The sequence below is a fragment of the Porites lutea genome, chromosome 9 (assembly GCF_958299795.1).
Source record: "Porites lutea chromosome 9, jaPorLute2.1, whole genome shotgun sequence".
Taxonomy (NCBI): Eukaryota; Metazoa; Cnidaria; class Anthozoa; order Scleractinia; family Poritidae; genus Porites; species Porites lutea.
In genome coordinates, this window is record NC_133209.1 from 12,138,194 (window position 1) to 12,153,747 (window position 15,554).

Consider the following 15,554-nt stretch of genomic DNA (forward strand, 5'->3'; position numbering starts at 1 on the left):
GTGTTTTAACATCCATCTTTTTTTCTATCTCAGAAAAGAATTTGGCTTCCATTTTATTATATAAATAGATAATTACCTTTTACAACTTTGTTGCGAGTACTTGATTTCTCACTTATTTCCATAAGCAACTCAAATACTTTTATAAATCTAGTGTCATTTTCCAATCTAGCAAAATCAGCATATTCATAACTCATATTTAGGTTATTATATATCTTTTGAAGTTCACTTTTTAAAAAATTAGATCTAGTAGACATATTTATCTAAACATTATACTAAATGACAGAATCATATTGCATTGTAGATAAAAGAGTAACTCCTTGCACAGAGCCAAGTGGTTACCAAAAAGATAAAAGAGGTAGAACTCAATTCTATTGTAGATGCGCAGTTTGTGGAAATAAAAAAGTTAGATATGTGAAAACAGGAACAGCTCCTCAAACTGGAAGTGGAAAAAAAAGAAAACGAAAGTCAAAAAACTAATCAGCCCGTCTGAAGGGGCGGGCATCTTTGATACTGTTGTTGGTACAGCAGTTGATGGATTTGTTCATTACGGTTTACCTTGGATGGGTAAAAAAGCAGTTGAAATGGGACGATATGGAGCAAGCGAATTAATGAGAAATAAAAATCTTCAGAAGAAAGCTGTAAATTATGGAATCAGTAAACTCACTCCATTTATTCAAGATTCTGTTGGATCAGCCATGGACCAGTTATCAACCAAAGTAAGACCAAAAAGTAAATATAAAACTGATAGACCAGAATTAGATGGAAGAGGAATAGATATTCACAAGCAGATTGGTAAATTACCAAAACCAAAAGGTGGATGGACCTTACCAGGGCATAAATATACAGGTCCTTATAATGATCTCGAAAACCAAGTAAGATACAATCCGGAAACTGGTGAAATATTAGAAATTTACGATCAACCAACTGGACCAACTGATGCCGTGGCCATGCAACATGATGTTGATTATAGTGTTTGTGGTGATGACCGAAAGTGTAAAAATAAAGCTGACAGAAAGATGGTAAAATCTTTGGATGCAATTCCTTGGAAAGAAAGACAATGGGGGCATACTTTAGCTAGAACAATAATTAATACTAAACAAAAACTTGGAATGGGATCAAAAAACGTAAAGCGGCGTTGAGTAGTGATTGGTCTCAACAATTAGCCGATGAACTTCACAAACCAATCACAAGAAACTTTCAAAAGAGATCAGTAGTCTCAAACGGAATTGATGATATCTGGGCTGCTGATTTAGTTGAAATGCAAAAGTTTAGTAAGTGGAATAAAGGGATAAAGTATCTTCTAATGGTAATAGATGTGTTTAGCAAGTATGGATGGATAAAGGGGATAAAAGATAAGAAAACTGAAACTGTCAGTAAAGCATTTGATGATATATTTAAAAGTAAAAGTAAACCAAAGATGTTATGGACAGATAACGGTTCTGAGTTTATCAGTAAACATTTCAAAGAGTTTCTAAAAAGAGAGGGAATTAAACTATATCACACTGAAAATGAAGAGAAATCAAGTGTTGTTGAGCGATGGAATAAAACAATGATAAACAGAATGTGGAAGATGTTTACTGTGAATAACAACACTGTTTACTGGGATAAAATAGATAAACTGGTTAATGACTACAATAATTCGAGACACTCTAGCATTAAAATGACTCCTGTTGAAGCAAGTAAAAAGAAAAATGAAAGTAAAGTTTGGAATAATTTGCACGGTGATTTAATCTACTTGAAACCTGGTAAACCAAAGTTTTCTATTGGAGATAAAGTTAGAATTTCAAAATATAAGAGAAAAGTATTTGATAAAGGTTACACACCAAACTGGACAGAGGAGATATTTGTAATTGATAAAGTTCTTCCAACAAAACCTGTTACGTATAACATCGTTGATTTGATGGGAGAAGAGATTAAGGGTTCTTTTTATGAACAAGAATTACAGAAAGCAAAACAGCAGACATTTAGAATAGAAAAGATAATCAGGAGGGATAATAAAAAGAAAATGGCATTAGTAAAATGGAGTGGTTATCCTGATAAATTTAACTCATGGGTTAGTTCTAAGGATTTGGTTGATTTTTAATACAAATAATGTATTAAAAATAAAATCCTATTATTTACTCATTTTCTTCTTTATCAGATGAAAGTAAGTCTTCAACTACTTGATCAGTTATCTCTTCACCCTCACTCTCTTCCTCTTCAATTGTTAGTAAAGATTCCCTAGGTTTTAATGGTTTGACAAAGCACTCATGTACTTTTATTTGTAAAGATGTTACAGTCTTACTAATAAATATTCCTTCGATTATCAGTGCCATTTTAACATTGCAGTGCTGATTGATATATTTGAAAGGATTTAAATCCTTCTTTCATTTTGTTTTAAATAGTGAAAGAATTTTCTTAGATTTTTCTGAGTAAATAAGTTTTGCGTAAAGAACTGGTGCGGATGAGGGATCTATTCTTGTTTTCCTCTTTCCTTTCTTATCTGTATATTCTTCTTGTTTGAAATAAAATGGTGAAGATAGAGATGCTAGATCTGCACCATATTCATTCTCTAAATATTGCTGAGAGATATTTGTTATATTATTAATAACATCAAAAAATGCACGCTCTTTAGTACTCGGCTCACTACCTTTAGCCCAAAGACAAACTGGAATACTATAACCTACTAACTTGTTTGTTTCTTGGTTTTTCTTTTCATTTACTCCAAAGCTAAAAAGAAATGGAGTTTCAATTACTAAAGCTCCTTTCTTTCCATTTGGATATTTGACTTCAATTGGAATACGTTAATCTTGCTGTCTTTTACTTTGTACTCTTTGGCTTCATTAAAAACAATATTCTCTGGGGTTAAATTTTCGTAACTAGATAATTGCATTTTTATTATAATAATTTAATCTTTAAGCAATAATTTTATTTTCAATTGTGACTTCTATAGAATATAATCTATCTGAAATTTCTTTTAATCCTTCTTCTAAAACTTTTATAAGTTTTTCGTTAAAATTATCAACATAATTACTATTAACATATTTTTTACCAACTAAATCAATATCATTAGATAAGCTAGTAAGACCAACAATATCATTTCAACTCATTTTATTATATTTTATCAAATCTTTAAATTATTTTTTTTCTGGCCAGAGTAGATGTACACTCCAATAGTTAGATGATTCAGGATTAGTATAAGTTAACTCCCCCTGTTTATTTTTAATCTTTGTCGCTCTAGCAAGATATTTATCTCGTCGATCTTTGTCTTTGTGAATAGTATAGTCTGGATACTTTGGTGAACCAAAATGAACTTTCTTTCCACTTGAAATTGTTGCCATGTATTTGTTATTTTTTCGTGTTGAATAATCAAGCGATTCAGCACCAAGTTTTTTAGCATTTCGAACTAACTTTTTAAATTCTTTTCCACTAACAAGATATTTTTCATCTGGAACATAATCCGGGTCCACATCATGTCTATAACCATCATCAACTATAAAATCCAAATCCTCTTTTGTAGGAGTAGTTTCTCTTGATCTTGGTTACATTTTATTATTTTGATTATATTATTTTCGTAGATAAATTTCCCTTTACACTCAGCAAATGGGAATTTCCCTAATTTTTTGAAATCATCTATTATTAATAGACTTTAAATTATTAGTTTCTTTAGCTAAATCTTCCACAATACAATATTCAAACATTATAAATTCTTATAACAAAAATTGTTACAAGAATTAAATATTATTCACTATCACTATCACTATCATAAAAACAACATCTAACTCTAACTTCACATTTAACTTTAAACTTACTAAAGAATATTTTAAATACTTCATAAATACTATCCATACCAGGATAAGGATTAATATAATATCCTTCATCATAAAAATCCTTTAAACACTTAATATACTGACAAAAATTATTAAAATTTTTATCAATCTTAATTAAGTTATCAACGTCATCTCTTTCAAGTACAAAATTGCTTGTATCTTGAAGACGACCTCTTTCTTGAGCTAACAAGAATCTTTTAATAAACTTTTTGATTCTAGCAACTCTATGATTTTGAAATAACCCACGAGTTGCTTCATCTATGTTATCAACAAAGTATTTAAATTCCTTATTAATCCCTCTTATAAAAAGCCACTCTTTACGGAATTGTCCCACATATTCAGGAATTTTATCAATTTTATTTAAATTAGCTGCTCCAGAAAAGTGCCCCAGAACAACCATTTCTATAACTACTGCCTTTGTCAAATAAATCGCGTAAAATACCTGTTTGATAGGCGTACGTTGATCACTATAATTAATTCTCTCGTATTCAGTAAATTATTGTATTGTTCATCAGTATGGGCTAATACCACCAAGAAAAACATCGAGCTATTACAGACAGTGCAAAATTTTGCAGCCCGGATAGTTTCTGGAAGGAGGAAATTTGATCATGTTACACCTGTTCTTAAGCAGTTACTGTGGCTGCCAATTGTTAAACAACTTGAGGTTAGGGATGCTTCCCCTGTATTTAAATGCTTAAATGGACTTGCACCTCCATATCTTTGTCAGAAGTTTAAAACCAGATCGGAAGTGCACAACTGCAACACTAGGAATAGGGACCGCCTACATATACCACTCTGTAGGACGGCTGCAGTTCAGCACGCGTTTACTTTCAGAGGCCAAAGGCTGTGGAATAGTCTCACAGACGAGTTTCAGTCTATCACTAATTTAGATGTATTCAAAGTTAAAATAAAACAGCATTTTTTAAGGGTATTTTTAGAAAACTAAGTTTTAGATATTTGACATTGTAAATTAAGCGGAAAAGCCTTTTTGAGGAGATTAATAAAGTTATTATTAATATATAGATTTAGCCAGGGCTAAAAGCGAAGCTCCCATTAATAAGTTTATATTTTAAATCAAACAATAAACTTGTAATCCACAAATCAGTTAACTTAAGGGCACATTCATGTGACTTTTGAGGGAAAGGATAAGTTATTTTAGAGTGATACATCTTACATCGAGTTGATAGCCTAAATATATGTACACCCAAAAAATAGCAAACATCTTCTATCACATTCAAGAGCCATAATGGCTCTTGATCACAGTAGATTAGGCCTCGAAAACAAATTCTTGGAAAACAAATCGGGCCGCATTTTTTTGCGTTCGACAGGTTTACTTTGCAAATCCTTGCCAACAAATCTGAGGGTGTGTAAACCAACCTTTTATACTTTTTATACATCACATCTGAGGTGAAACAGTACTTTTTATCATACAGACCTCGGACAGAATACGGCATTTCACAATTTTTCAATGTCCAGGACGATCAATCCTGGGCTTTTAGCGAAACCGTTCAAAAAATTTCCAAAATCACCCATACGGCCAGCCGGTTCTCATTTTTAGTGCGAGCTGTCATTGTGGTCGAGTGTTTGAATGAACTTTAATGGAGATACGCTTCAACATAATAACGAATTTATTATCATTACTTTTTGTTATTTAATGGTTCCAGTTATAACGATGTGTAATCTTATAAAGCGTTTGATACGCGCGACATTTCTAAGTACTCCATGAACGATGAAAACAAACACCACGGACAAGCGATTAAAATTGCAAGAGAGACTACTAACAATCAATAAAAGAAATCTAATTCGGTAAAACATTTACAGAGACAACAATTTTCATTCACGAAGACAAGTATTAAAGTGTCTCTAAAAATCCTGAGTCTTTAAGCTTAAAGCTTAAGCTTAAGTTTATTTTGTTTTACTTTCAGCCGGCCTCCCGGTGTTTGTTTTTTTTTTTCAAAGATGAACTCCTCGAAGCAAGAAAATCACTCAAAGTTTTCTTTCTACAGCCAAATTTATAACTAAATATTCTTCGGAACGTTTTTTTTCTATTTGCCGTGAAAAAAAAAATCTGAAGGCCTTTTAAAGTTCTGTAAGCTTATATCAAACCTGATACTAGATCAGATCATTGACTCAAATCTTAACAAACGTGCAAAAACTTTCCGCATAAACTGTGCTCGACTTCATGAAATTAGATGTAACAAAAACAAACATCAAATACAATAATTACTCAGGCTTACCATTCGAGATTCAGTTCCTGAAAGATATCAAGGAAGGCCATAGTTGCTTGAGACTTTTAAGCCCTCTTACGCATTGAGCAAGGTGAAAGACGAAAACGATGCCATCCGAAATCGGATTACCCAATTTTGACAAGCGACGCATTTCTAAACCAAAAACCCAATAAACAAACCAGCCATGGATAACAGAAGACTCTTGATAGCAGCTGTATTTCATTTTGTACATCCAGTGGAAAAAGACAGTTAAAAACATCACAAGTTGACACAAAACTCTGCCAGCTTTAGCTGTCAAAGTAAACAACTTTCAAGATGCTGCATAAATTTTCCGCATGAACTCACCTGTCAAATTTTGACCAATCAGAGTACAAAAATTGGACGTAGAGCGTGACCAACGCGCGACCATGGTAAGAAAAGGTCTTCCCCGCCTTTATTTCCGTTTAAAAAAGTGGCTGAATTTTCGCGTCCGAGGTCAGTTTGAAATCAAAATCTTGACAGTGCGGGGCCACAGTGACATAAACACAACATATTTCATATGAATCATTGGAAAAAATAGACTTGAGCCTGCGATCATTTGAAACTGGTAATTTGTCAGCGGATAACTTCAAAAAAGTACTCCACCTCGATGGGTCGACACTTGAGCCCGCGGTACGGTCAGGTGACACTGGTCAGCGGATATCCTGTTTTGACAGCTGTCAATTGATCACAACATTGATGTGCAATAAGTTTTCTATTGGGCTCCCAAACTAGCTAGAAAGTGTGGGAGAAAACATTGGTTACCCTGTGGTGCGGACGGACGGTCGGGCGTACGGTCACGTGATTACCAAATTTTCTCGGATGGGTAGATTACCACATTTCCTTAGCTATGGAGCTCCGTCCACTCGCGCGCTTCGCGCGCGGGTGGAGCTCCGCTATTATTATCATTATTATTATTATTATTATTTTCGGACAAACTCTCACTTCTGGACCTTTGTTTTATTTTCTTTCTTACCCAGCTATTTATCTTGAAACGTGAAATACCGTAAAATTCCGAAAATAAGCCCCAGGGCTTATATTTTTCAAAGGCCCTTTTTGAGGTGCTTATTTTTGGACGGGCTGATATTCGGAGGGGCTTATGTACGAAGGAAAGTTTGCGTTTCAAAATCGATTGGGCTAGCTTATACAGGGTGTTTCAAAAGTTCGTTCCGATTTTTTATTCGCTTAAATTTCACTAATTATTAAAAAAAAACCTTTTTTAAAACTTATTATGTTATTCATTATTTCTTTAACATTGAATAACTAAAATATTAGTAACCAGAATGTCTTCCTGTTAGCCTGAATTTCATCCGATTACTTCGAGTCGTTATTACTCCCTCAGTAACGTCTGAATCGACCGGCCGTTAATACCTTTGCTTTAATTCATGCAAAAAATAAAACACGATTTTCAAGTGGCAAACCGAGAAATATCGTTTGGAAATGTCTGCATGATACAGAATTGCTTTATTTTTTTCGATCGTAGTTCATGTTTAACGTTCAAACCATCAACTGCATGCAATACAAGTCTGAACCGGTTGTACTGAATTCTATAATCAAACTCGGTCGCAATCACGCAATGAAATAGACACATACGGAACACTTAGTTCAAAAACACAATGATTTGCTTTAATTGAAAAGAAGCTATTTGGTCCTTAACGAAGAAAAAAACAAGGAAACAAGAAAGAAAAGCTAAAAGAATCATTACACTTGACGGTAAAAATAGCAAGAAGGTCGAATTATAATATTGATCTCAGAAAACTTCGCGTAAACAAAATCACCGGCCGCCGAGACCACAAAGCGGCTCCAAATGAAAAACCTACCGACTCTCCGCAATGATTCTTTATTCGCAGTTCACTTTAGCATTTCAGTTTCGAAGACAAGGGCAATTTTGCTGTTTGAGATAAAGATTAAGCTTATTGAAATGTTTGAACTACACGAAAGAATGCCAGGGATGCAATCCGCTGAATATCGAGCGACAACCCCGCTAAAATTTTTCTTAAATATACATAATTATGCGAATGTTTAGACAATCAACCAATCAAAATCACTACCCGGTTTTCGTGTAGTGAGTGACGTCACTGGACGGCATTAACGGCCGGTCGATTCAGACGTTGTTGAGAGGAGAAAACGACTCGAAGCAATCGGATAAATTTCAGGCTAGTCTTCCTGTATGTTTTCTGACATTTTCTAAGCGGTGAGGTATAGAATGTACGAGCTCCCAAGGCGCGCCCAAAGTCAGATTCTTCCAGGCGAGGCGTAGTCACTGTCTTAGCTCGTCTAGTGTTTTGGGGGCTAGATCTTTGTATGCTGTATCGTCTACGATAATCCAGATGGTCTCAAGGGGGGTCACACCACATGAGTTTGTCGGCTGGTCCTCCTTTAGTATAAAGTTGGCAGAAGGGAAAGCACATTTACTGGAATTTTATGGAGTCCGCCATCTCAGGGATTGGAATATGGCTCAATTTGTGAGTCAGTGCCAGTTATGAATTAGGTAAGCCTTACTTTTGACAAAATTTGCTTGAGATAGATCCGTTACGCTAAATCGGAAAATATCGTATTAGCTCGCATACGGTGATATATACGGTCATAACTTTTAAAATACTGAAATCGTACATGGGGTTTTGTATATTATTAGTAACAGATGATCTATCTTTGCATCTGTTTAGTCTAGAGCTTTCAACTATGCCCCAAACGTCAGAAATAAGCTTTTAAAACAGGTTCATTTTTGGCCTTTCGCTCCAAGGCAATTAGTTGTGGTCATATTTTGCTTGATTTCGTCTTTCCAGCTAAATTTAGCGGATAACTATTATCTTCAGGAAAAACTAGAGATGTTTACCTATAAATACGTATAAAATTGATTGGTAGATGGTGCAAATCAAACATTTTACAGCGCCGCAAAAAATGCCAAATTTTCAGTTTTCAAGACGTGCAAAATGGCCGTGGCGGGACAAAATACAGTACTCGGAGCCCCCCAGCGCGGCCAGAAAATTATTGTGAATCAAAGCAAACCTATTTTAGTTATAGCCTCGATAAAGTCTTTCACTCGCCAAAAATTATTTTTCACGCGAAATTGAGTGGGCGGTTTTTACTGAGACAGCCTCTTAAATCGGAAACTAGAGACCAGAAGGTGTATACTGGGCTGCCATAAAACCTGGACTAGATAGAAATTATGTATTGTATGAAAACGAGAAGTTTAGCACAACAGACAGCTGACAGCTTATGGAAGAAAGAAGTAACCCTGCTAAACCCATTCCTATCCCGGACACGACCCAAACCCAAGGGTCTCATTAAACTGTTTGAACTGAGACTATAAATAGATAATTGATTATTGATGGTCGATACAAAACAAGCTAGGTGGGCATACCGTGTGGTAAGAAATTTTTGCGGGAGTTCATTTTTTGCGCATTGGTGATTTTTTCTGTTTTGCGGAAGCTAATTTTTGCGATTATGACCCGTTGGTTTTTCCCGCTGAGAATTAATTTTTGCGATTTTCAAAAAGTACCCAGTACCTTCCCTGCCACAACCAGTTGCAAAAGTACTTGAGACACTACACCGTAATTTGGCATAAATGGCCTGTCCATGATCTTGTGCTTGTGATTCCCCCTCCACCCCTTATCAAAGTTGCTAGCAATACAAGACCATGCTCAAAACTTGGAGGAACAACTTCGAATGGGAGAGACGAGGGAGGTCAGTATTATATCTCACAGACCTGTGACCAGCAGTGATTTGAACAAGAAAGGTGGGAGTGTCGCAACATTTTTGCAACTGGTTGTAGCAGAAGTCTCTGGCAACGAGGCAAAAATGAAAGGAAAAATGAGAGACATCTGCTAGCAGGGAACCAGTACCCAGCATTGATAATATTTTCGTTCTTGCTAAGTACGTGCAATCAGGGTACAATAGAAATACCGTATTTCCTCGAATGATAGCCGTCTCTTGATTAATCGCCTTCCTCGAATAATCGTCTCCCCACACCTTCTCCCCATCTTCTCTTTCTTTTATCCCTCCCTGTCAAGTTGAAGTGGAGTCTGATGCGGCAAAACTCATCAGTGACGATTCAAGCTCTGACGCCGAGGATATTGACCTATAACTAAAATTGGATCACTAAAAAAGCCCGCGTCTAGTTAATTTGATGTGATAATTTTTTTGATTTAATGGCAGAATAAAACAAAATATTTAGGGGAACGACATCCAGTGAGCTATATTTAAAATAGTCGCCTCCCTCCTTGAATAATCGCCTACCCTCGAATAATCGCTCCCTTTCTGTGCGGAAAAAAAAATAATCGCCGCCTGCAATTATTCGGGGAAATGCGGTACATATTTTCAAACAGTACTACGAGTAATGGGTACCTTGTTTCAAACCAGTAATTTATTTTATACCGTTTTGTTTCTGACTGAAAGAGGCAAGTTGTGATTGAAAAGACACAATTTCTTGGTACTGTATTTTGTGTGGCGAATTTAAGTTAGAGTATGTTTACTCTGGAGTAAATTTTTGCGGGGAAAATGTTTACGGTAATTTTTTTGGGCGGAATCTTATTCTTGCGGATCGCTGGAAAAATCGCAAAGAATATGAACCCGCAAAAATGTCGTGCCACACGGTATCTCTAGTTTATCTAAACTTTGTTTGTTTTGTTGACAGCATGTCGCTATTTGTGCAGAGAACATAAAAAAAAATCGTCCCGTTCGTAGGAGAAAAACTTCAGCGCATCTGAAGTTTTCTGTTATTGCGTGCAATACCATTGAGCTTAGTTAGAGCGGCCGAAAAGAGTTACATTGTCTAAACTATACCAAACTGGTTCGACATGGACAGAGATTTTTTGGTTTGTTATTAGTAGTATTTTTATAAGGTTTGAGAAAGCAGTGCGAACCGACCGGATTAAAATTAACTCAACCAATTTTTTGAACAATCATGGGGGGAGGGGGGGACTCTTTTTAGGCTTCATGTATAAAAAAGGGTAAAGATTTCCCTAGCTGAGATATATGAAAGGGTAGGGAAATGCGCCATTGCGGTCTGTAAAAAGGCCCAAAAGGACCAGGCTCACGATCACGCTGTTTATTTTTCCTAGCAAGAAAACATACTTTGCATAGCGAGATCTTATATCTTCTTTCACCTTTATTGTTACCTCGGAATCGTTACGTAAACAGTGGAATTCCAGTAAACCAAGCCCATTTTATAGCTGGGCTGTTCCACAGGCAGCCCAGTAAAAAGTTCACCCCTGGTTGGCTCCGATGAAAACTGGGGTTTAAATGCAACATCCGACAGGAATAAAACTGAAACTTAATTTGCTTTGCGAGTTTTAAGAAAAAGAAAGATACTGTTAAAAAAGTATTTAAAACAGCAAAATTGATCCTGTCGCATTTTATGAGTGTAGAACGAAATAATTTTTGAAATTTCCGGTTAGTCGCGTTCGTACTGTCATCCTGTATTTTGGGGGGCAGAGGGATGGGTGAAGGAGGGAGAGTTGTCGAAATGCTCCGGGTAAAAATAATGCCAATCCAAAAATCTTGCTTCAAAGGCTATCTCTAGCCCATTCCACAGGATAGGAGTAGCTATACACTCAAGCCGGTAAAAAGTGTAATCATAATCTATCCTTCCCAAAATAATAAACCACTGTATCACGCAGTCGGTAACCCAGTGAATCCTTACTATATGCGGGTCTTGTTTAATTTCAAACTGAAACAATTCCATTAGATTAAAAGGCGCGGCTTTAATTCTGTACCTTGAGATATTACTGTACAGGCGTCAAACACTCAACCGGTATAAGGGAGGATAAATATATAACTATCCCCCGAAGGGGAGGTGAATAGTATCCAGGGTATTCACCAACCCTGAAGGGGATAGTTGTTTTAGTATTTACCCAGTCAGTTGAATAAAAATGAAAAACCTTTAACTTTCTGTGAATTAAAAGCGTCACTTATAGTAGGAACTTTATTTACAATTTATAAACATTTCGGGGATTTGTCAAGTACATTTTCACGTTTCCGCTGCAAATTCAGCATGACAGTAATTTTCTACCTACCAGTAAACACCGACAAGCCAAAGTTCGTAGCTTTCTTGGTATTTTCTTGCACGACTGCTTCATTTATCGCTCAAATTTCGTCTTTTGAAAATGTCTCGAAACGAGATGCCATCTTGGCTCCGGTCGCGAAACAGTGAATAGCCAAGGATAGTCCGAGTTACGGGGAGCCAATCAAAACGCACGAAAATTGCTATTCACTGATTTGGTAAATACTAATCTGAATTAAGCGAATAAGAGCATCCGTGAGCCCTAAAAAATTCCTCCAATATTTTCTGTAAACCAACCCAGAGAGGTCAACAGCATAAGTTCCTTTTTGTCTTAAACTATCAGGTTCGGGACTTCAGTAATTTTAAAAGTATTTCTTCAAAATAGAAGCTCTCTCCATAACTGGGTCCTGGGGTAGTCACTCATTTGGTAGGTTACGTTGAAATACTTTTGCTGGAAGGAGGTTCAGTAAGTAGTCCGCGCTCTACAGTACCAAGGTCCTGTAAGTCGTCTTTGATTATACCTATAAGATGCATCAGCCCCACTTGCTGTCGTTCAAGATGCTGAAACGATAACAAAAGTTGGAAACTTGACGTCAGGTTTACTTAAAAATACCACAGACTTACACAACATGGTTACTGCATTACACCTGAGACAAAGAAAATCGATATTTGTTTTCTCCGGATCAAAATTGCAAATTTTTAAAAGGAAGAGTTTCTTTGTGTTGCGGAAGATTGGAAAAAACACTGAACAACGCCCAAAAAATACCCAAAATAGCTGTTAGTTTAAGAGAACATTTCGTTTTCATGTCCCTGGCGCTAAGAACAGGAGGGCAATTTGTTTGCGCACGCGTCAAAATGGTCTTTAGAAGTGCCACTTAAAGTGCCACAAAGGCATTTTCTCCGAATTGTTTACCTTTAATACCAGCATTTGCAGCACGCTTTCTGGAGCCGAATGACGTATATTGGGAGCTACGTTCGACAAACGTGGTCTTTCAGGTATCGAGGTATTTCTACGATGAAAGTGAGTTTATTGTAGTCTCGCTGTCGACTTTGAGAGGACAGTCTTTCCTTTCGTAAAACAGTACATCGAAGACAACATGATGGCTGAGTGTTGTTGCGACCCGACATTTCGCGCACATTTTTTGAGCTTTGTTTTCGTTGATCAATTTGAATTTATCTTTAAAAGCTTTGTCACTTAACACTTAATCACCTGTTGAAGGGGTAATTCTATAAAAAGTAGGATCAATGTTAACCTCCCTCGGTGTGAAAGATTTGGCACCTTCTTTCATCCATGGGAGAGTGTTTTTACGTAATTTAGCCTTTCTCGTTTTCAGAAAATCATTTGAAACATTCTTGTACACTGACTCCGCTAACCAGAGATTATCATCAATGTCAAACATTACCTACATGCCAAGGGACAATCGATAGGCTGTATTTGTAACCTTTAACATCAGTGTTTTTCCAGTCTATAACAGTTTTAAGGTCAGCAGGAGAGTGTTTGCGAAATAAATCTAGTACACAATAGTTTAGCCGCTGGTCCGCAATACCAGTGTCACAATTTAACTTTCGATTTAATACTTGTTATAGACAAATCAATCAAACTTTTGGTGTATTCAGTTATGCGTCTGTAATCCTTAATGACATTTACCAACCCATTTCTGTTTAAAACGCGTTGTAGACTCTCTCCCAGGTTGTTGCAAGTTCCTCTCAGATCAGTATTTAAGTCCTCCATGACCAAACTATTCTTACTTCTCTTTGCCACGCTTCTTAACTGTTTATCCAGTGATTCATGGAAAAACAAGTTCTTCGGTGGTCGATACATGACTGATAACGCTAAACGCTGTGAGTGAAAAACAATGTCAACCCAAATGGCTTCAGTGTTATCGAGGTCGCGTGGAAAAAAGCTAGGATTTTCCATAACTTGTAGATCTTCAGCAAGATACAGCAAACATCACCATTAGGCCTGTCTTTTCGGATGAGTTTATAGCCGTTTATTTCTAATGCATCGTCTTTAGCGCTGGATGTCAACTTGCTCTTCATAATCCTAAGAACGTCAAGGCGAGTAGATTTCAAGAGAAGCTTGATCTCATTTACTTTTCTTTCATCAATATCCCGTCGAATGAATGGTGCTTTGATGAAGGCTGTGAAAAATCGCCTTCTGCAGTAATTTTAGCTTTCTTCACCGGTACGTCTTCGTTGAGGAATAAAATACACGCACTTCAACTCAAAATTTTAATTTAATGTAATGATGCCAGTAGGATTGTGTTCTTAAAATAAGAAAACTCTATCATTCGGTTACACAAAGGAAAAAAAATTACAGCAATTGGCTTGAATTCTGATTATTTCTATCTTATTTTGATGGTACACTATTTGTTTACATTTCATTATCCAAATAAATATAACATTTGAGTTTAAAGAAAATCTAGCCTGACTCCCCAATCCCAAAATAGCACGAAATGAAACGTTATCGATACATCTTTTGAATAAATCCTGGCTTCTGTTGCAAAAAATTGCATTTATTCTTAAATGATACCATTTTGTTGATACTAAATTTGTTGATATACTGATTTGTGAAACATTTCATTCACAAAGGATGTTTACTGAGACCAGCTTTTCCTCTGTATTGAGCCACACCTCAGTATCTGTTCGATAATTCTTCCCACAGGGTTGAATAGATAAATGGATAGGTTTTTTTTCGATAAGGGTTTCATAGATAATTTACGCGTGGCCTCACCAAAACATGAACTAAAAAAATTAAACAAAGTTTTGTACAATTTACATAAAGGGTTCATCTGGATAAGGTAAAAAGCTCTCAATAGAAACATTAATAACAGACAAATTCACCCATCCACTTATATCATGTTTGTTCTCGCATCCCAACTCATTAGGGTCCTTTAGCAGTAGTATTTAGTTCTTAAGGAAACAGCATTACATGCACCCCTCTAACAAACTTCCTGTCTTATGTTTTAACAGGCTTTGAGGGTGAACAAACATTGTCAGTTAGATTTATGGAGTAATGGCCACTCTCTGTTTTGAATCCATCACTACTGTCATCAAATATAAATTAATAATAAGAGATCGATTGTGGAACACATGAGCTGTTACACAAGCGTCGCTTCAAAATAGTAGCTTAAGGAAAATCCCTGTATCATTTAGAGTTAAAGAAAAATAAAAGTACTGTTCGTTTTTTCGGGGTGCATTTGTATTGTCTGCAAGTTATCTTATGAAATGCTCAAAGTACGTAGTGCATAATCACTTGTAATTGTTTCTGTCTCAGACTGAATCTATTCTTCATTTCCTGTAGGATATATTTTACATGTTGTTACGAGAAAACTTTCCAAAAACTGTAAACAAAAACCCACAGATTTCATGTTTTTGTGGCATATATAAACGCGTGTCTCCGATTAGTTTTAACATAAGACATCCCGCTAATAAATAAACCTCAAGTAGTAAAGTTTTTTCGCTCTTCTTAAAGCAGCTCAACATTGCTACGAT

At 36.0% G+C, this 15,554-nt stretch overlaps 1 protein-coding gene across 1 annotated transcript in view; it reads right to left on the bottom strand.

Annotated features, from left to right (window-relative positions):
- Nucleotides 1-11,740: 11,740 nt before the first annotated feature.
- LOC140947209 (nuclear pore complex protein Nup54-like) overlaps nucleotides 11,741-15,554 on the bottom strand; it is a 77,517-nt gene continuing 73,703 nt past the window's right edge. Inside the window, exon 13 of the mRNA XM_073396271.1 lies at nucleotides 11,741-12,620. Within this exon, the coding sequence (XP_073252372.1) occupies nucleotides 12,492-12,620 (129 nt within the window). The 3' untranslated portion in view covers nucleotides 11,741-12,491. The remainder of the gene's footprint in view (nucleotides 12,621-15,554) is intronic.